Here is a 21,191-nt window from a genome sequence, read left to right on the forward strand (position 1 = left end):
ACACATACTACTTTTTAAGCAAAGTAAGCAAAGTTAGCAAAACGACAAGGCCTAATCACTTTCAGTCAAAATCCTGAACTGGTCAAATTCCCCACGTGTCCTTCCATAATCCACTTGCTTAAAAACCCAGCTGGTTCCAAACTCATCCCCCACCTTTTTTAATTTTAATTTAATTCATAATTATCAATGGATCTTTCCATTCCAAATGTTAAAACCGTGGGGAACAACCCCCCATCCCCCACTTGATCACAGCCTGGATCCTTATCACACTCACTCCGTGTTGCGCACCCTTAGCCCTTTTTATAATCCTAACGTATATATACAATCTCTCCCTCTTATTCTTGCTTTCAACACCAACCTTACTTATACAATAGAGCTAGCTAACTAGAGTACACTTAGTGAGAGAAAAAAAGAGAGCGGTAGCTAATTAAGACCCTTTTGAGAGTTAGGTTTGTTTTGGACATATGGATATTTTTAAGCAATTTTCAGATCCACAGTATTTAGTAGGGTCTGATATTTGGTCCTCTGAGTCAGAGAGTGGCAGTACTCGCATGGTAAACTTGTCAGACGAGGAGGTCATGTTGGCTTCAAGGAATCCTAAGAAACGAGCTGGGAGAAAGAAGTTTAAGGAGACAAGACACCCAGTGTACCGTGGAGTTAGAAGAAGAAACTCCGGGAAATGGGTTTGTGAAGTTCGTGAGCCCAATAAGAAGTCAAGGATTTGGCTTGGGACTTTCCCCACTGCAGAAATGGCAGCGCGTGCACATGACGTAGCGGCAATTACGCTCCGAGGCAAGTCTGCATGTCTCAATTTTGCTGACTCGGCGTGGCGGCTACCAGTGCCTGTGTCGGCAGAGGCAAAGGATATTCAACGAACAGCAGCCGAGGCGGCCGAGGCATTTCGGCCCGCGGAGTCAGACGTGGTATCCGAGGATGAAATGAGGCCAATGAGGAAAAATGCAATGTCGTCTGCGACAACAAAGATGGAGGCAGAAGGTGTGTTTTTTATGGATGAGGAGGCGGTTTTCGGCATGCCAGGGTTGTTAACAAATATGGCAGAGGGGATGTTGTTGCCTCCACCTCATTACTATGGTGGAGATGACATGGAAACCGATATTGACGTGTCATTATGGAGTCACTCAATTTGATTTTTATTAGTAACATGTTATTATAGCTTAATAGTATTGAGTTTAGTCTAGCGTATAGATTATAGAATGGTTGGTTATTAGGAAGATACAATAATTTTTATTTTCCGTGCTTATTGTTTTTTATTAAGTGCGGTGTTATAGGGAAACTATCGAGGGGGAAAACAAGTACTACTAGGGAAATATCATATTTGGGGCAAATGCCATACATAAGTACGAGTTAGTGTTCAATTGAAGTAGCCCCATAAAAAATGGGTCAGTGTAAGTGTGCAAGTTATATTAGTGTAAGTGTGAGTGAAAGTTAGAGATGGCAAAGCAATGTTGTAAAAAAGAATATATTGTAGTCCATTTAATGTATGTACAATAATGGAAAATTTAGTCTACCCATTTAGGGTAGTTACATCTATAAACCTATTTCTATTTACTACTATATTGAAAAAGCAAGAGGGGTTTAGTGTAGTTTTGAGTTTTGGACTCATTTGTGGTGGTGAGACAAAACTCTCCCACCCACCCACGAACTCACGCACAGAGATCGCAAAGGGTGTCGGTGAAATGAAGATAAGGAGATAAGATGACAGAAAATCAAATGACTGGAGCTTTGAGGGATTTTACCTTGCACTCTTTGTGGGTATCTTTCTCTCTCTCTCTCTCTTGATTTTGATTTTGCCCAAATCCTTATTGCTGGTTTATTTTGCTCACAAGTCACAAGGAATTGGTGCAATATATGGATGGTTCTCAAGGTTTCTAATCAAGCTTTAACTACTGCTTCTTGTAAATGGGTTTGAGTTCAACACAAGGGTTTTCATTTTAAAAACAAAATTTTGGGACTTGGGAACTCTGATGGTGTGTATATTTGTGTGACATTTATATATACGGCAAAGTTATTGAATTATAGGAGAAATATTTCATTTTGAGAAAAAAAAAAAATTCAGATTGAGATTATGTTGGATAGATGAAGCTATTTTTCCAGACAGGCCAGCCCCATCACCATGAATTGGTCCCTTCCTTCAAAATCTGTCTCTGCGTGTGTTTATTTGGCTTCTCTTAATTCACTGGTCATCCTCATCATCTCCAGTTGATTTTTTATATCTTAATTATATTATTCTATTTGATAATCTATCTTTGCAATCCAATTTGGCTATCTTATTCAATTCTTCGCTATTTTGTATGTATAGACGATCTTCCTGTTTGAGCTTTGATCAAAATGCAACCAAAATATATTTAAGTGAATCATGAATTTTGAGCATGTATTAACTGAAACTCAGGGTCTCAAAACATACAGAGGCTTCCATATGTTATTCAAAATCCAATTTCTATCAACAAATTCACCAGTTTTCTTGCTCTCTCTCTCTCTCTCTCTCATGTTTTTGCTGGTATAGTGGTTGAAAGAATGAAATAAGAATTGGTGTCCTTTGTGAAAATAGGCCAACCTCATCACCCTAAGTGTTTGACAAAATGTCTCAGTGAAATTAGAATCAATGAAGATTAAAGGCTCGGTGAAATTTTTATGTCTTTTGTGAAAATCCTCCTCATCACTCTAAGTGCTTGACAAAATGTCTCAGTGAAATTAGACTCAATGAAGATTTAGGCTTGGTTACAAATTTTATGTCTGTTTTGTGAAAATCCACTATTGTTGTTTGAATTATTTATTGTTTCTTTTCATGCCAACACAGTGTGAGATTTGTTTTGCAGATATGAATTGATGGTTTTTGTTGATTATGCCTGCTTGGTTTGAATGAAGTAAGATGACATGACACCAGTTTCTTTAATTGTTTTTTATATTGACTTTCATAATTATTAGAATTTGATGGGTGCAATGTTGTGATGATTTCTGCTGATTATTCCCTCTTATTTCAGGTCTATTCCATATTATAAACAGCGGTTCCTCATTGTTCTCTCAAGTCCCAGCCAGATGAAGCATAAGCTTCAGTTGCTCTGAATTTTGCTAATTTTTTTATTGTGTTAAAGCTATTGAAGCTGCATGTTTGAGACTTATTAAGTTACATCACAAGGTAAATATTTTATATCAATTTCTATTAGTTAGTATATGTTTGATAATTTTAGGATACAAACAATTTTAAGGTTAAATGGGTAAGCCAACTATAATTTGTTATTTTTTGTTTTCCAAATTACAAGTTGTGATTTGTCATGTTAAATTGGTAGTTTATTTGTATGTTAATCTGCTACAACATTGCAGTGTTATTCTATCTTTCTAATTTAAGAAATCAAATCCTAACCCAACATAGACTTTGTAACCAGGGAATTCTTCTTCATCTCCACTCCCATCTGAGTCACAATCTTCCCTGGTGATTTGAATCAACCCCGGTTATCCGGTTCAAATTTAAGAGCTCCTCTGGTGTCAAATTTTATCTTCCAGTGCAGGTAAAAATTGAGTCAACTTTGTGCTCTCACTAATTGTAAATATGTAGGTTTTGTACATTCTCATTGCTTTGTATATCGACTTTTTAGCATGAAAATTTTCATGAAAAGAGAGCTCAAGAGCCATTATATCTAAAAGAGTTGGTTGACATTCTATATAGTGTTAATGTTATATGTTCAATCTTCTTTGAGTACTTGGTATTATTCAGTTTGGAGAGATGGGTGTAAAATAGTGTTAATGTTATATGTTATAGCAATCTAAACTGAGCATCTTGAATCCCATTTGATGTTCTTTATAAATTTAACTACCACAATGGAAATTAGGATAAGCCTACTAGCCAAAAAAACAAAAATAAATATAGAAGTTCATCTTTCTTAGCATCAATCTAGAGATTGTGTCTGTGTAATGTGTAATGGGCATTGATTTTAATGTGTGTTTGCAGCATCCTACATGTTTGACAAAATGTCTTATGTGTTATTGTGGTCATGCTTTTTGTGTTCCTAAACGTGAGACAATGCTTGGTCTCTGCAGTAGGAATGTCACTTTGCTCAAAAGTTGGTAGGTTAGACTACTTAAATTTTGTGCAAATGTGATTTTTACTCAAAGTTACTGGCTGAAAACTTGCTCACTTAAAACTCTAGGAGGATGCTTGGGGCAAGACTGTTAGTTCAAATGACCTCATTTAATTTTTATTTTTGGACATAAGTGCGAAAGTGCCTTTGCCAATTGGAGTATTGGTACAATGGTGGATTTGATAATTTATTTAGCAAAACAAGTATAGCTTGTGCATACTGAAGTTCAAATTCGGATAGCTTTTTTTAGTGTACGATGCTGGCTTGCTTATTTATTTTTTTGGTTGTTATGCAATAGTTAAGGACTTTTTTTTCATCGATTTTATCTATATAAAGATCATTGGACCATGAGTATGAAAATAAAATTGGAATACATATAATGGTCGACTTGATTATTTATGCTGAAAAATGTTAATTGAACACATACTTATGTTAAATATTTTGTTGTGTATTTGTTATTTTGTGATGATGGTTTGCCTTTTGGCTTATTATAAACGGTGAGGAACTTCAAAGTTAGTGTTTCAAAAATTGAAACGATAAAAAGCCATTTTTCTAGCATGAGTTGATAAGTAGATGTAATTTTTATTTAATTTTTCTGTGCATCGCATAGGTTGGTAACTAGTAAATATAAGAAAGAAAGCTATTATATTATAAAATCTATTTCAAATGTATTTTTTGACATTTCTTTTTGGCTAAAATCAAAAACTGACCCTTTAAGTTTTAATTTTTATCATTTTAGTCCTTTAAGTTTTAGATTTGTCATTTCAGTTCTCTAAGTTTCAAATTTTGTCAATTCAGTCCTCCGTTACCTTTTAGTTAAAGTCCTGCCGTTAACTAAATCAAAACGTTGCCGAAGATTGCCACGGAAGATTCACACACTGTGGAGGAGTTCTTGCAGGTTGCGTTTGGGTATGTGGGTTTGAATCGGAAAGTTCATGTTGTGATTGACAAGAGGTATTTTAGGCCTACTGAGGTTGATAACCTTAAGGGAGATGCAAGCAGAGCTAAGAAAGTTCTTGATTGGAAGCCATGATTGGCTTGGGTCTTTCCAATTTTTGCTTCAGATCTGCAACAATGGGGTTTGGAAATGATTCTATATAAGGGGTTCTTAGAGCTGATATAGTTTTCAATTCAGTAATTTGAAATGATTCTGATTCTGTTTAAGGGGTTCTTAAGAACTGATATAGTTTTCAATTCAGTAATTCATATTGATGGTGTTTTAAGATGTTGTTGTTATCATGTTATGCATTGTTTGAATATCTGTAATTCCATTAAATTGATTCTAGCAAGTCCCATACTTGTTCGTCTTCTTATTTTGCTTCTTGGAGTCACAATGTGGATGGGATGGATAAGATCATATTTTGTACTGGGAAGTTCGAGATCTTGCAATTTTGGAGCCTTTTTGGGGATGCTGGATCTGATCACTTTCAATTTACAGGAGATTAGTTTTTTTTTTTTTTTTTTTTTTTGTTGGTAATTAACGTATTTCTTTAAAATTAATCAAAAAAAAAAAAAAAAAAAAAACGGTGTCATTTTGGTTTAGTTAATGGTAGGACTTAACTGAAGGGTAACAGATGAATGAATTGACAAAATTTGAAACTTAGAGGACTAAAATGATAAAAGTTGAAATTTAGAGGATCAGTTTTGGATTATAGCATTTTTATATATATATATATATATATATATATATTCTTTCTTCCAATGTTCCAAGAAATAAAATTTTAAAAACAAACATTTTTGTCTTGTGAACAGGTTCAGCTGAAGAGGGAAGTCATCGATCAAAAGAAGATCACAGGCCCGCAAAACACCCAATTTATTTTGAGAGAGGAAAAATTATAGATTCTTTCTGTAATAAATTGAGAGAGAAGAGGTCTTGTACATCCTGAACCCAGATTATAGGCAAGTTGGCAATATCCCAACCATATTTCATTTTTCCTTATGAATTGAGCTAGAATTATACATAGAAATTGATCTGAACCATGCACTGATTGTAATGTATATACAATGCAGTGTACTGGACTAATAAATACCTAATCAAAAGGTTTAGAATCCAGAATCTACTGATATAGGTATACCTTGATCAGAGGTAATACAAATTCAGTTTGGTAGATGCTTATGAATAAGTTTACTCAACAGCCGTACGCAAAATTAATGAGTTACTCATACACAATATACATAAGCCAACTAATTTTGCCATATTTCTTTTTTGCATTTGCTTTTGTTTTAAAATTTTTTTGGCTAATGTAGAATTTTGCCTTTATTTGATACTAAATACAACAGCAACAAGCCTTTTGTTTGATAATCTTTTGTTTAATGTTTGGGTAAATTATGTGTTTGGTTCTTAACGTTTGCAATATGTGTCAAAATAGTCCTTAGTGTTTCAAATGTGTTAGTTTGGCTCCTAGTATTTTGATATTGTGTTAAAATAGTCATTATCATTAAGTGGTGGATGAAAAAGCTGACGTGAATAATGTGATATAAAGATTTATTTTTTACACCACCTAAAGCAATCACATGGTTTGCCACATATCTTTAGTTAATAAAATAAGTTTACTTGGGGCAAATTTGAAATTTTCTTCTCTCATTGTCTTTCCCTTTGCTTTCTTGGGATCCAAATGGGGTTAAAAAACCAGATTTCAAAACTCAATTTCCTTCATTTTTCCCAAATTTTCCCAGTAACCAAATCAGGAAAAAAAAAAAAAAAACTCTTCCTTTGATCGGCTGAATACAAAAATAAAATTCCAAATAAGGTACACAGTCAACCCTAAATTCCTTGCTATTCCAAACCACCACAAATTGCTTCAATTAATTTACCTGCATGCAAAACTGAACAAAGATCAAGAGCTGGAACAAGGGCTAGCATGAGCACGAGCTTCGATTTGAAGTGTCGCAGCGTCAAAGTGCAATTTCATTGCAACATTCCTCAACGCTGATGATTACGTCGTCCAAAAATGCTCGGCATCCATCTAATTTATTCGTTGCTTTTGCTCTTGCCATTTCGTTTTGTGAGAGAGAGAGAGAGAGAGGGAAATTGGGAGAGAGAACTAACGAGGAGTGGTGTTTGAAGTTTGATATTTTATTTGGGGAAGAAAAAGATTGACTGTTGACGTTATGAGTGGCTTGAGGAATAAGATTCTTTTTGTTTTTCTAATTATAATAGGAATTTTTTACTATTTGCAATTTTGGAGAAGGGACTAAAACACTTTTTTTTTTTTTTTGGATACCAAATAAAGGGAGAAATACAGAGTTTATCATAGATACAAAATAGCTGGATTAACCCAGCTTTGGTGTATTAGCAGAACAACTTTGGGGACTAATAACAGATTAGAGCTCAGTCCATTTGGTACAAAATTTTTAGATCAGCAACCATAGTCTTCTCTTGCCAACCTGGGTTCTTCTTGTTGATGACTTGGACTAGATTCCTACTGTTAGATAAAAACAAAATCCGATGATACCCATGACTTCTGGCTTTGATAGCTGCCTCCACCAGTACAGCCCCATAAGTTGAAATTGCTGTGCTGCTAGCTACACCACAAAACATGATAACTCCCTGTAAATTCTTAGCTTCATATGCCCACGCACTACTTTTTGCTTTCCTCCTCCTAACCCCTGCAATCTTGATGATCAGTTGCCATTGTCCTGCAGCTGTGTTGAGTTTTGGTTCTGTTCTTCCGCACTTGCTGTTTGAAACTGATTGACTGGAAAAAGGCTTCTTTGTACCTGCAAGACAGATTTTGGGCAGTCAGAACTACTTCCATGGGATTTGGCTCTTTTCCTTCATGGATCACCATGTTTCAGTGAGTCCATATGGTCCATAGAGTGGTGAAGATGGCCTGCATATATCCCATAGAATCAGCCTCTCTTATATTGTGTGAAACTAGCATATTCTCTATCCATTGCTGCACTGTGGTATTAAGTCAGTTGTATGGACAGCTAGGAGAGAACCATGAAGGGACTAAAACACTAAACAGACGGACCTCCAATCTAATGAGTGTAACAGAAACCTTTGAATGGCAAAGCAACAAAGCTTTTCATGAACTTTAAAACAAGGTAGTTAATAACTTGTAACCCAATTCTAAATATCAAATCTATATATTAATGATATAGAGATTAGAGAGTCCTTGCAGATCTCACAAAAATCAATAAAACTATCTCCATGCGAAGCTAGAGGCCAGAAAACTTCGCCATAATTCCATATAATTGGTAGCAAACCACTTTTCAGTTTGAATTTTTGAGTTTTAAATTCTGGGATTTTAAGTTTTGTTTGGTTCCCAAGAAAACAAAACAAAAGAAAATGAAATAAAGAAAGAAAGAAAAAAATTTAGTTTGAAAATAAACTAATTTCAAATATTTATTTTATTTTTTGAACTAAAGACATGTAGCAGCTAGCCTTTAGGAATTAAATGCGTAATTTACTCTTAATATTTTGAAGTGCTTCATGCCTTTTTCCACAAAAAGTGTTTAAAATTATTTCCTCAAACAATGCCCGATAACAAAATTCATATAAATAAATGAAAATATATAAGAAAGAAGATGCCAAATAAAGAAATTAGACTGAAAGTAAGAATAGATCTAATTTATGAATAAAGAGGGAAGGATTAGAAATAATTTTTTTTGGAGAAAATTTCAACTTATAACATCTATTTTTTATGGTAGATTTTTATCATCAGATTAAGATACTAATCGGTTTTGAATGTAGGCGGGAGAACAAACTTCAAATCTTCTATCCAGCAATCAAAAATTAATACGCTAATTAAAAAATAACTAAATTCAAATGGAGAGAAAGAAGAGACAAAGAACATGAAATCAAATAAAGTTGCAAATTAGTCAAGAAGATGGGCGACTATCCTCGTACCGGTGCAACAGTTGAAAATATCTTCTTGACCATGCATCATCAGCAGTGACGGTGAATTTGACACCTGTACTATACAACCAATATTTTGATTTCGCTAGAGAGAGTGGAAAGACCCACGCACCACACAAATACTATTTTTTACTTGTTAGCGTTGTAGTAGCTATAACATGGAAAATCCTGAACGAAGTCAAATTCTCCACGTGTCAGCCATACAAAAGCCCACAATCCACTTGGTTCAAAATAAAATACCCAGCTGATACCAATCCTACAAATATCTTCCCATTTCCAAATTGTTGAAAGCGTGACCGTGAGTGAGGAACAACACTTCACAGCCTGGCTACTTATTGTCAATTTATCACGCTCCATGTTCCTTCCTTTATGCTACGTCTATATATATCCCCAACTCAATCTCCTTATTCCTCCAACAAACAAAAACACAAACACCACTTACTTAACTTCTACTACTCACTCTTCTTACTCCTTCAACAAACACAAACACCACTTACTACTATCTTTTTTAGTGTATTTCATTGACATAAATTAGGCCATTTTGAGATTTATCTTTATTTTAGACACATGGATATTTTTAAGCATTTCTCATACCCACAATATCTAGTGGGGTATGATATCTGGTCATCTGAGTCAGAGAGTGACAGTGCTCGCATGATGAAATTGTCGAACGAGGAGGTTATGTTGGCTTCCAAGACTCCTAAGAAACAAGCTGGAAGAAAAAAGTTTAAGGAGACAAGACACCCAGTATACCGTGGAGTGAGGAGGAAAAACTCAAAGAAATGGGTTTGTGAAGTGCGTGAGCCCAATAAGAAGTCAAGGATTTGGCTTGGGACTTTCCCCACGGTTGAAATGGCAGCACGTGCACATGATGTGGCGGCAATGGCCCTTCGCGGCCACTCTGCATGTCTTAATTTTGCCGATTCAACGTGGAGGTTGCCAATGCCAGCATCAGTAGAGGCAAAGGATATTCAGCGGGCTGCAGTCGAGGCGGCCGAGATGTTTAGGCCGACGGAGCTAGACAAGGCATCCGGGGATGAATTGAGGCCAATGGGGAAAAATGCGATGTCGGTCGCAACTACAGTAGAAGCGACGGAGACAGAGGCGAAAGGTGTGTTTTTTATCGATGAGGAGGCGGTTTTTGGCATGCCGAGGTTGTTGGAAAATATGGCAGAAGGGATGTTGTTGCCTCCACCTCATTATTATGGTGGAGATGACATGGAAACTGATACTGACGTGTCATTATGGAGTTACTCAATTTGATTGTTTGAGTTTGCTTTAGCATATTGATTATAGAAGAGTCTAAATTTGATAAGGATGTGGTGTAAATCATATCTTACCACATTAATTTTTTTTACTTAAAATTCAATACATGTTACTACAAACAATAACAATCTATTATATCATATTTCACAAATTGAATAGGATATTAAATGGGTTGTTATAATGTGAAAATTATATTCAATTTTTTTGTAAATGATGATGTGACATTCTCTTATTGGTAAATGTAAACCAAGGATTTACAACCCATCCTTATAGAATTTAAATTGATTATAGAATGGTTGCTTATTAGGAAGAGAGTTTTTATTTTCCATGCTTATTGTTTTTGATTAAGTCCGGTGCATAGGGAAATTATTTGAGGGGGAAAAGGTACTACTATGGAAACCATATTTGGGGCAAATGCCATGCACAAGTATGAGTAGCGTTGAATTGAAGGATGCAGTATTAGTGTGTAAACTATATATGTTGGATGTGAGTATAATTTGGAGATGGCAAAGCCATATTGTACCACAAAAAAATAAAAAATAAAGAATAAAATGAAATTAGAGTACGTTTTCCATAATATATTATAATGGAAAATTTAGTCTACCCATTTCGGGTATTTACATAAATATTAGAAAGAAAGCTATTCTATTCTAAATTCTATTTCAAACATTTTTCCATCATCCTTTTTTTTTAATTCTTTCTTCCAACGGTCCAAGAAATAAAAAACTTAAAACCAAATATTTTTGTCTTGCAAACAAGTTCAGCTGAAGAGGCAAGTCATCAAGCACAAGAATCCCACAAAACACCCAATTCGTTGAGAGAGAGGAAGAAAATTTATAGATTCTTGTTGTAATATATAGGGAGAGAAGAGGTGTATCAAGGAAAAGGGGAAGTAAAAAAAAAAATTCAAAGCTCAAATTTGAGCTCAACCGAGATAATGAACAAAAAATTCTTACCTTTTAGTAAAGGATGGAGGAGACTGGAGAAGCACCAGTGTCAAGTTCAAGGCTAGATTAAGCAAAGATTTGAAAATAAAAATAAAAATGGAATTTGGATAGAGTATAACAAACTGAGAGAGGAGTTAGAGTGAAATAAAAGAAGTTGATCGGTGGTGAAAGGTTGGTTTGAGAGTGGAGAGGGACGAGAGAGTGAAAGAAAGAGCTAAGAGAGAAGAGAGAGATTGACAAAAGAGGTAAAAAAGGAGAGTGAGAAATCTAATAAAAAATAAGTTTTAATTTTAGCATTCTAGTTCCAGCCTTCTACCATATGCTAATTTTTTTTTAAGCATTTGATACATTCAATTTGTTTTTTTTAGTGATTTGTGTGCTAAATGCTAAAAATTTAGTATTTAACACATCCATTGTTAGTGTTCTTACAACTTATTTCACAATTCATTCAACAATCAAGTTATGAGTAGTGCAAAATTACTTTTATAGTTTTATATGGCCTCACCACTAATATCATGTTAGTTCAACACTAATTACAACATATCAACCCAGCAATTAAGAAAAGGGTAATGTTATGTCAATAACGTTTTCAAAACAACTTCATAATAAATCTTAAGTAACAAATTATTACTAATGAATAAAAAAGTAAATTCAGTAATGTTCCCAAATAATAACCAGCAAAGCTTACTACCTAGGCCTAGGATACGATGCAAAAATATTGTGAAAAAGTTGCGCATGTAATGTTACTCTTAACCTACCTAGATTATTGATTCAAATGATATACATGAATGAGAGCAATTAATCTAGAAACTACCGTTCGTTTGGTATATATGTTTAAACACATGTTTTCAGTTTATAAATAATATTACACGTATTTTCATACACTTTTTCACCCACATGTATTTTTAAAAATTACAAACAACGTTATTAGTTACCAAACAAATAATTTTCAAAATATTTTTCACAACTTTTAACCTACAGTTCTTTAAAATCATAATCAATTTTTTTTAAAACTAAAATCATAATCAATTTTACACTTATTTCACAATTATTTTAATATAGCTGACTGTGAGCAGTGGGTCATGGTGACCACGACTCCCATTGCAACCATGAAACGTCATGGCTTCTCAGCTAGGTGAGGGACCCATATGTCAGTCAAGATTTCGGTCCAACTTGACGCATAACATATCCAAAACTAAAACTAGATAGATAAGTAAGTTGAGCAGTTTCAGGTGGTGACCACCATAGGGATAAAGCATATCCATCAATTATTCAGTCCCACTTGTGTTTTCATTATATCCTAAGTTCACAAATGGCATATCCAGAGGGACTCTCACAGAACACAACACAAAAAGGTTTCTATTTTTAAAAAACTAACGTGGAATTCACAAAGTTCAATACGCGTTTACGCGGCAAAAACTTAGCTTTAGCTTAGCTTTGTGACTTTTTGTCTCTGTCTTTTTTTTTTATAATATATATTATTTATTTATTTATTACGGTAACTATCAACCGTGTTGGAACTGTGTGGCGTCATCACATAAAGGAATCCATTTGTTTGTTGTTTCAAAATTTGCTGCGCCACGTCATTCTTGTCCTACTGTTTCACACACCTTCCTTGAAACTTCCAACAACGTTCTATAACTTTAAATTACTCGCCGACTTTTTTTCAATTTCTCAAGAATATATTCTCAATGATCACCTGCTTTGATTTTATTCATTTTTATAGTTGGTGTGCGCTTGTGAGCTGTGAATGATGCGAATGTTTTTAAAAAATAGTTATACAAATAAAAAATGAATATTTTATTAAAATAATTTTTAAACTACAATATTATGATATGAATATTTTTTTAAACTAATTTTGTAAAATATTATATTATTATTGCTATAGACAAACTTTTGTATGAGCTAATGAAAATATGCACTAAGAAAATAAATAAGCTGCAAATTAGACATTAAAAAAATTTAGATCTAGTTAATATATGTCTTTAAAATATACATTAATAATCAATTTTAAAATAAATTTATAAAAAATTAAAAAATTTATCAAAAATAAATAGTTTAATATGTGCCTAAAGCCTTTTATAAAAACTCTTGCTAAAATAATTTACTGTGAACATGTGATGCGTTGGTAAAGTTCATAAAATTTATTTTAAAAAAATCGGCGAGTAATTGGTCTGCTCCAACTAGTACAAAAGTTGATAATATCTTTGGCAAAGTATCATCAGCAGTGACTGAGGAAAAGACGGGCCGTCCCTTGACTCTAAAACTGACACCTAAACAACAAAATATTATATTCAATTGAAAATGTCTAGACTTGAAACACCACAATTACTTTACGGGTCAAAGTCCCCACGTGTCACCCCAATCCACTTGGCTCAAAAAACCCAGCTGCTGGTCCCAAACCCATTCCCACTTTTGCTTCCTTACTTTTAATTAATTATTATCAAAATATCTTCCCAATCTAGCATTTCAAGTGTTAAAACCGTGTTTCTCCAAATAAAATAAAAAAAATGTTAAAACCGTGGGAACAACCCCGATCCTCTACTTCACAGCCAGACTCCTTATCACACTCCGTGTTCTTCATTCCTTAGCGTCTTCCTAACTCCTAACACATATATACAATCCCTCACTTTTCTTACTCCTTCAACAGACACAAACACCCCCTTTGCTTACTTAGGAACTAAATGTATTAAAACTTTATTATGTACTATATTTACAAATCATGATCAAAATATAGAGTTTAGGTTTAGACTTGCTCAAAGTGTGTCTATTTGTAAAAGTTGAAATTGAGTGATTGCAAGATTTATTGGTCTAAATCTGCAAGGCTCAATCAATCGAAAATTATACTCGATCAATCGAAACTTGTGCAGATTAATTTTTCTGTAGAATTTTCCAACTCAGCCCAAGCTCGGTTTAATGTGTAGGGTTCTATGTTTTACTCCAAGTATAAAAGGAAAAACCCTAACTATATTTTAGAAGTCTTTGATGTGCTGTGTGTTGAATCTCTTGTGAGATCTAGAGGTGCTTATTTTCATACACACTTAGAGTTATCAAGATCAAGATTCATGTCAAGAACTTAGTGATCGCTTCAGTTGCTGCATAAAGAATTTAAAGAAAATCTGAAACTTTTGAGTGGAGTCTCAAAGTCACAAGTGGGAGTACTTGTGGTCGTAGTGGATCAAGGAAAGAAGTAATTCGTGGAGTCGGAGCTGTCACATGGTTGTGGTAATAAGTTTTCTACTTGAGATAGTAATAGGATGTTAGTGGTCTAAGTTCTATTGTAAAAATTTCAATTCTTTCATAGTAGATCTGTTTTACCTTGAGGATAGCTAAGTTAAATCCTCCCTAAATTTTTTACCGGTTTGGTTTTCCTGAGTTATCATATCGTGTGTTTTTTATATTTCTGCATTATTTACATGATATGATTTGAATATGTTAACCTAGATCTAAATAATTTATCTAAGTAATTACTTGGCTAAATAACTAGGTTAAACAATTTGTGTTTTAAGGGGTCTAAAAACATACAAGTGGTATCAAAGCAGGTTAGCTCTTATATTTAAATTCTTTGATCTAAGAGTTAATCTTTGACCCCTGTTGTCATAGAACACGGTCACTCTCTTGTGATCGCTCCTCACTTTGATGGGAACAACTATGCCTACTGGAAAGTAAGGATGAAAACATTCCTGAAATCTATTGATGAGAAAGTTTGGAATTCTGTTGAATACGGATGGGAGAAACTGACTACTCCTGTAAGCGAGTATTCAACTTTTCAAAAAGAAACAGTTGCTTTTAATAACAAACTCATAAATACTATTTTTAATGATGTATCTATGGAAGAATTCAAAAAAATCTCTAATGTTGAGGTTGCTCATGCTGCATGGAATATTCTCCAAACTGTGCATGAAGGCACAAAGGCTGTTAAGATTAATAAACTGCAGCAGTTAATTACCAGATTTGAAAGTATTAGAATGTCTGATGATGAATGTTTTGATGAATTTTATGCTAAACTGAATGATATTGTTAACTCTGCTTATAATTTAGGTGAAATTTATAATCAACCTAAGATTGTTAGGAAGATACTTAGATCCTTGACTAAGAACTTTAGACCCAAAATGATTGTTATTACTGAAAGCAATGATGTGGACTTTATCCCTGTTGATGAGCTTGTAAGATTTCTCTAGTCCTATGAGCTAAACCTACCTAAGACAAAAAAATTCAAATCAATGACTCTTAAATCAGTTGATGATGTTGATGGTAATGGATTTGATGATGAACTCTCTTCTACGGAGATTGCATATCTTGCCAAGAACTTTAGAAACTTTATTAGGAACAACAACAGAAGGGAAAGAGATAAAAACAATGTTGAACCTATAAATTTTAAGAGGAATGAACTCATTAAAGAAAACAATACTGATAAATCTAAAGAGAAAGTAGGTCAAACCTTTAATAATTTTTTGGGTCAATAATGTTTTGGTTGTCAAGAGTATGATCATGTGAAATCAGAGTGTCCTACATTCTTAAGATCAAAGGGTAAAGTTATGGTTGTAACTCTTAGTGATGATGAAGTTTCTGATCATGAGTCTGATAGTGATGAGGATGAAAATTTCATTGCTTTCATAGCTATTGCTATAGTTGATGAAAGTGTTATGGTTGATGAGAACATTTCTGATGGGGAACTCTCTGAGAGTGCTGATTTGCAAGAAGCTTATAATAAGCTTTGCAAGGTTGCTGTAAAGGATGCTATAAATGTTGATTTAGGTTTGAAAAAAATTGCTTCTCTTGAACTTGATAAAAAAAATTTGTTGTTGAAATTGTTTGATGCTAATGAATTGATAGATAAGGTGAAGACTGAAAACATGTTGTTGCTTAATAAAGTTAAGAACTTGGAATTAGAATTATTTGTTGCTAAAGAACAAACAAATAGGTTTATTAGTTCTAAACTTGATCACATGTTGAGTATTCAAAAGTCTCCCTTAGACAAAACTAGTCTAGGTTTTGAAGATAGCATCTATGTGTCTGAAACTCATTCCACAAACTTTGCTACTTCTTTTAAGCCCCCCAAGAGAGAGATTGTCAAACCAGTAAAAGTTACACCACCTCCTAGGAATATTATGATTGATCTTAAAGAGTCTAAGCCTAAGAATCTTACCCTCCCTAAGGATAAGGTGCATAATAGACCTTTATGGGTTTGTCATTTTTTAGGAAAGACTGGACATATTCGCCCAAACTGTTTCAAGTTGCAAGCTGTAAAGTGAGCAAATAAGCCAAAAGTACATGTGCCTCAAATACAAGATCCTATGGTACTTATTGGTGAGTTGGTAAAGGCGTTAAATCTTTACACCAATCCTGGAGTTGCTCATCATTCTAATATGAATAATAACTCCAATGCAAGAGTTGTATTTAAAAAGGTTTGGATGCAAAAAGCTCAATCTAATTGAGTTTTTCTGACATGGTCCTTGTGCTTCATTTTCATACTCTTTGTGACCATTCTTCTTTGCTGTTTTTTTTTGTTTTTGGGATTTTCATTGCATGGCATTCATGCATTTCATGATAGGTTATTTTTGTTATTCCTTTTTTTTTTTTTTTTTTTTAAAAGGGAAAGGAAGGAAAAAGGTGTCTTTGCATTATTTTTCTTGGACTTGAAATCAAGGCTGACCATATTATCTTTACATAACATACTTGTGTACCTTGTTTAGCTTGGATGAACTTATTTTACTGTACTTTGCTAGTTTTAGCTATGTAGTGCATGTTATGTGGAAGTTGTTTATAGTTTTTGATTACTTGATCTTGATTTTGAAGTCACATGCTTTTGATTGTTAGGACTTGAACTTAATGAGAAAGGCATAAATAACCATCTTACCACTGTTTACTAGCCAATCATGAATACTTTAGTGTATATCATAAGATTTTGTACTCGAGAAAGTATAGCACATGTACAAAAAGAACATAAAGTGTAGCCTCGGATTAAAGCTAAAATTGGTGTGTACATTATTGAGTTATAATAAATTCTCAATGAAATAAAATTGGTGTGTACATTATTTGACTAATCAAATATTTTCACATTGAAATAAAATTGGCGTGTACTTTATGAGGCAAAACAAGAAACTTTCATGATTGCAAGCTTGTTTTCTAGGAGATGTGAAAGTTATATGATGTAACTCTTTAGGTGTTAGTCTCTTTCAAACTTATGTGATGAATTTTGTAGAAATTGTGATTGATTACTATCTACATATTACCTCACATGTATCTCAAACTATTGCTAGTTGCACACACTACACAAATTAGTCTTAACTAAACTTAGTACATGATCTTGTGTGTGATCATGTTGTGGCCATCCAAGATTAAATGTGTTCAATGTTTGAGTTTTGAGGACAAATTGTTTGAAAAACTTGTTTTAGGAAAATCTGGGTTGAATTCAAGTGTTTTTGAAAAACTTTTAATCTCATACTCATGCATTTCATTTATAAAACTCTATGCTTTGAGGAGTTTGTGGATCCTACAGTTGCTGTTGAGCCTTCTGCACCTTCATCGACCGATGATTCTATATGGAGTTTGCTGGACACTGTCATGACCGTTCAGGCAGTGCATGGTCAGCTCATTTTGGATGTGCTCACTGAGCTTTAGGCTTTACGAGCAGCTTTGGCGAGTACTAGAGGATTTACTCTGCAGCCTCCACCATTTGATGATGAGTCATGATTGCCCTTTGGCAATTCGTCACAAAAAGGGGGAGTACATAGCATGTTGATAAGGGGAGTTTTTGCTTTGGAGTTTTAGATTGTATCTAGGAGCTTCATGTGTATTTTTATTTGGTTTATTTTGGCTTGAGATGTATTTGTTGTTTATATGGTTGTATATGTTAGGGGGAAACACTATGTTTTAGGTTTCTTTTATTGTTTATTGTTTAACAAAAGCTACATTGGTTGTTGATTTATATTATGAGGTTATTCATGGTATATGGCTTATTTTTTGTTTTGTGAAATCAAGAATTTATTTTGTTCTACTTGTATTTTCCACACATGCGTTTATATGTTTGTTGAGTGTTTCAGGAATATACAGGTTAATTCAGTCGTGTTGCTGTCTACACTGGCAACTGATAAATAGTAGTTAAGTTGAATTGTTTTTAGGCATTTTATATTTGAATGGGCTGTTTGTAACTTTGAGCATTTCATTTTTGTGATGTGTTTTGTCACGGATTGCCAAAGGAGGAGTTTGTTAGGTTCTAAGATTTTAGGAATTAAATGTATTAGAATTTCATTATATATTATGTTGGCAAACCATGATCAAAACATAGAGTCTAGGTTTAGGCTTGCTCAAAGTGTGTTTATTTGTAAAAGTTGGAATTGAGTGATTGCAGGATTTATTGGTATAAATCTGTAAGGCTCGATTGATCGAAAATTATACTCAATTGATCGAATCTCGTGCAGATTAATTTTTCTGCAGAATTTTCTAACTCAGCCCAAGCCCAGTTTGACATGTGTTGTTGTATAAAGAATTTAAAGAAGATCTGAAACCTTTGAGTGGAATTTCAAAGTCATAAGTGAGAGTATTTGTGGTTGCAGTGGATCAAAAAATGAAGTAGTCCGTGGACTTGGAACTATCATGTGGTCGTGGTAGTAAGTTTTCTACTTGAGGTAGCAATAGGATGTTAGTGGTCTAAGTTTTATTGTAAAAACTTCAATTCTTTCATAGTGGATCTGTTTTACCTTGAGGATAGTTAGGTTAAATCCTCCACAGGTTTTTTACCGGTTTGGTTTTCCTGCGTTATCATATCATGTGTTCTTTATATTTCTACATTATTTACATGATATAATTTGAATGTGTTAACTTAAATTTGAATAATTTATCTAAGTAATCACTTGGCTAAATAACTAGGTTAAACAACTTGTGTTTTAAGGGGTTTAAAAACGTACATGATGCATTTTTAAAAATCAATTCCTAGATTAAGTTCTAAAAGGCCTAAAATTCGAATTTTCCAAAAAGCCATGGATTATTTTCCCTAAAATAATTTTTCCCCACAGAAAACCATGTAGACATCTTCTTTATTAAATCCACTTTCAAAAAGCTTGAAATTTAATCACGGAAAATCAAAAAATGCCTTTAAAAAAGAAAAAGAAATTGTTCTTTCTTAGCCATCAAAATCCATTTCTATATATACTCATGAGTAACCTTTTTCAAACCAACCCTTTTAAAAAACTCATTAGATTTTCAAAGATAAGATACTCATCTTTTTAAACAAAACTTTTTTTTTTTTTTTTCAAAAAGAAAATACTCGTCTTTTCAAATATAAAGTGATATCCATTTTTAAGAGATGCAAGAAATATTATCACCTTTTGTAAGACATGATTTTTAAGAGGGTAGAACGTGTCCATAATTCACCTCAATTGAATTAATGGCATCCAATCAAGCCAACATTTCCCCCTACACAAAACATTTTGGTTTGTTGTGTTTTTGTACGTGAATGACACTTGGATAATAATTTTTTTTTTCATATCTCCTGTATTATGTTGTAGAGTAATATTCATATGGTAAATATTTATTAAATACTCACATGCTAGCTGTGAAGGAGGATTTGTTCCAAGCCCGCAAGCATTTTGTCCGCTTTGGACCTGCACGACTTTGTTCTTTACAAGCAACGTGAGAAGTTTTTGAGACTTGCTCCCACATCGAAGAAAGATGCGCCCCACTCATGCCTTATAAGCCTTGGCTGAAAGTAAGAGTGTACCAATACAACACGTGTATGGTTTATTTTTAGAAATTATTTTATACTAAATTTTTTTGGAAAACAAGTCTATCTCACAACAAGCTAAATAAAGGAAAGTTATGAGATTATTTTTCAACTCATTTAAGTTTGCTACCAAACATAGGAAAATAAGATAGTTTTATGGAAAATACTTTTTAGAAAATGACTCATTTTCTAGAAAACGACTCATTTTCTAGAAAACATTATTGCCGAAACAAACAGAACGCAAGTGAGTTAATGAGTGCAAAATACTAGGAGTCCAATATTAATGAAAAAAAAACAATCATATACTTATTCAACAAAAATTACTACACATTTTATTTTATTAAAATTAGAATATAAATTATCATAAGTAGTATTAAACTTAGACAGTAATTTTAACATGCATCTAATTACGTTTATTTTTCTAATAATTTAACTAATTATGTATATTTTTATGATTAAAAAAAAGTGTATGCAAGGGTTACAACTTACAAGCTAGTAAAGTGAAGTACTGTGTCTACAATATTTTTACAACAAATCTTATTTGGTAAATTGTTACTGAATTCTAATTTGAAGCCATTATTGAAATTATTTTTTTCTCACCAATAATGACTTAACACTTAGGATTTGCTATAAAAACGTTGTGTACTATGTCCACAATATTTTTACAACAAATCTTATTTGGTAAATTGTCACTGAATTCTAATTTGAAGTCATTGTTGAAATTACTTTTTCTCACCAATAATGACTTAACACTTAGGATTTGTTATAAAATTGTTGTGTATATACACATAGCATAGGAATGGCATTGGGCTGGGTTCGGGCCGAATTTTTTCATATCCAGACTCGGCGTGCGTGTCCAGACCCATTACCTAAACCCGGCCCGTTTAATAAATCGGTTTTTTATGCAGGGCCTAGACCCGACCCACTGGGCCCCATTCAGCCCAACCAAATTTGGGCCCAATCTGTTGCCCAAATTATGGCCCAACCCAAAAAAAATTTTGAATTGAAGCCCAAATATTAATCGCTAAGGCTGATGGTTTGCCTCATCAATTCATACAATGAAGTTTTTTCCATACTAATCTAGCACCTAAACACCTCCAATTTTTGTATTTGAAAACTTCACAAAAGCATAAAAATGAAAATGAATATTCATTCCAGTGGCAAGACTAACAATTAGCATAACTAGAATTGATACTTACTTTGGTTGAGATCCACAGTTTAAGTAGAAAACACCAACCCAAAAATTGAAACAAACATCTCAGAGACTCAGACTGAAAATTTTTAGTCTTTGA

The 21,191-nt window shown here is 33.5% G+C and overlaps 2 protein-coding genes across 12 annotated transcripts; both read left to right on the forward strand.

Annotated features, from left to right (window-relative positions):
* Positions 1–272: 272 nt before the first annotated feature.
* On the forward strand, positions 273–6,205 carry LOC126698405 (dehydration-responsive element-binding protein 1B-like). 11 transcript variants are annotated; one of them, XM_050395593.1, is made up of 6 exons: positions 273–1,773; positions 2,838–2,885; positions 3,003–3,157; positions 3,392–3,527; positions 4,896–5,176; positions 5,850–6,205. In XM_050395593.1, exon 1 carries the CDS (start codon positions 465–467, stop codon positions 1,146–1,148), a length of 684 nt encoding a protein of 227 aa, XP_050251550.1. In that variant the 5' UTR covers positions 273–464; the 3' UTR covers positions 1,149–1,773; positions 2,838–2,885; positions 3,003–3,157; positions 3,392–3,527; positions 4,896–5,176; positions 5,850–6,205. The 11 variants fall into 11 exon arrangements, with proteins under 11 accessions (XP_050251550.1, XP_050251551.1, XP_050251557.1 ...); XM_050395594.1 differs by lacking the exon at positions 4,896–5,176; XM_050395600.1 differs by lacking the exon at positions 4,896–5,176 and having other exon boundaries at positions 3,405–3,527.
* A 3,056-nt stretch (positions 6,206–9,261) lies between these two features.
* LOC126698404 (dehydration-responsive element-binding protein 1B-like) lies at positions 9,262–10,537 on the forward strand. The gene has a single exon (XM_050395591.1). The coding sequence runs from the start codon at positions 9,529–9,531 to the stop codon at positions 10,222–10,224; it is 696 nt and encodes a 231-aa protein (XP_050251548.1). The 5' UTR covers positions 9,262–9,528; the 3' UTR covers positions 10,225–10,537.
* The last annotated feature ends 10,654 nt before the right edge of the window (positions 10,538–21,191 follow it).

The sequence above is a fragment of the Quercus robur genome, chromosome 9 (assembly GCF_932294415.1).
Source record: "Quercus robur chromosome 9, dhQueRobu3.1, whole genome shotgun sequence".
Classification (NCBI taxonomy): domain Eukaryota; kingdom Viridiplantae; phylum Streptophyta; class Magnoliopsida; order Fagales; family Fagaceae; genus Quercus; species Quercus robur.

Excerpts from the sequence above, each read along its gene's own strand:
- LOC126698405 (XM_050395593.1), top strand. The coding sequence starts at position 465 with ATGGATATTTTTAAGCAATTTTCAGATCCACAGTATTTAGTAGGGTCT.
- LOC126698404 (XM_050395591.1), top strand. The coding sequence starts at position 9,529 with ATGGATATTTTTAAGCATTTCTCATACCCACAATATCTAGTGGGGTAT.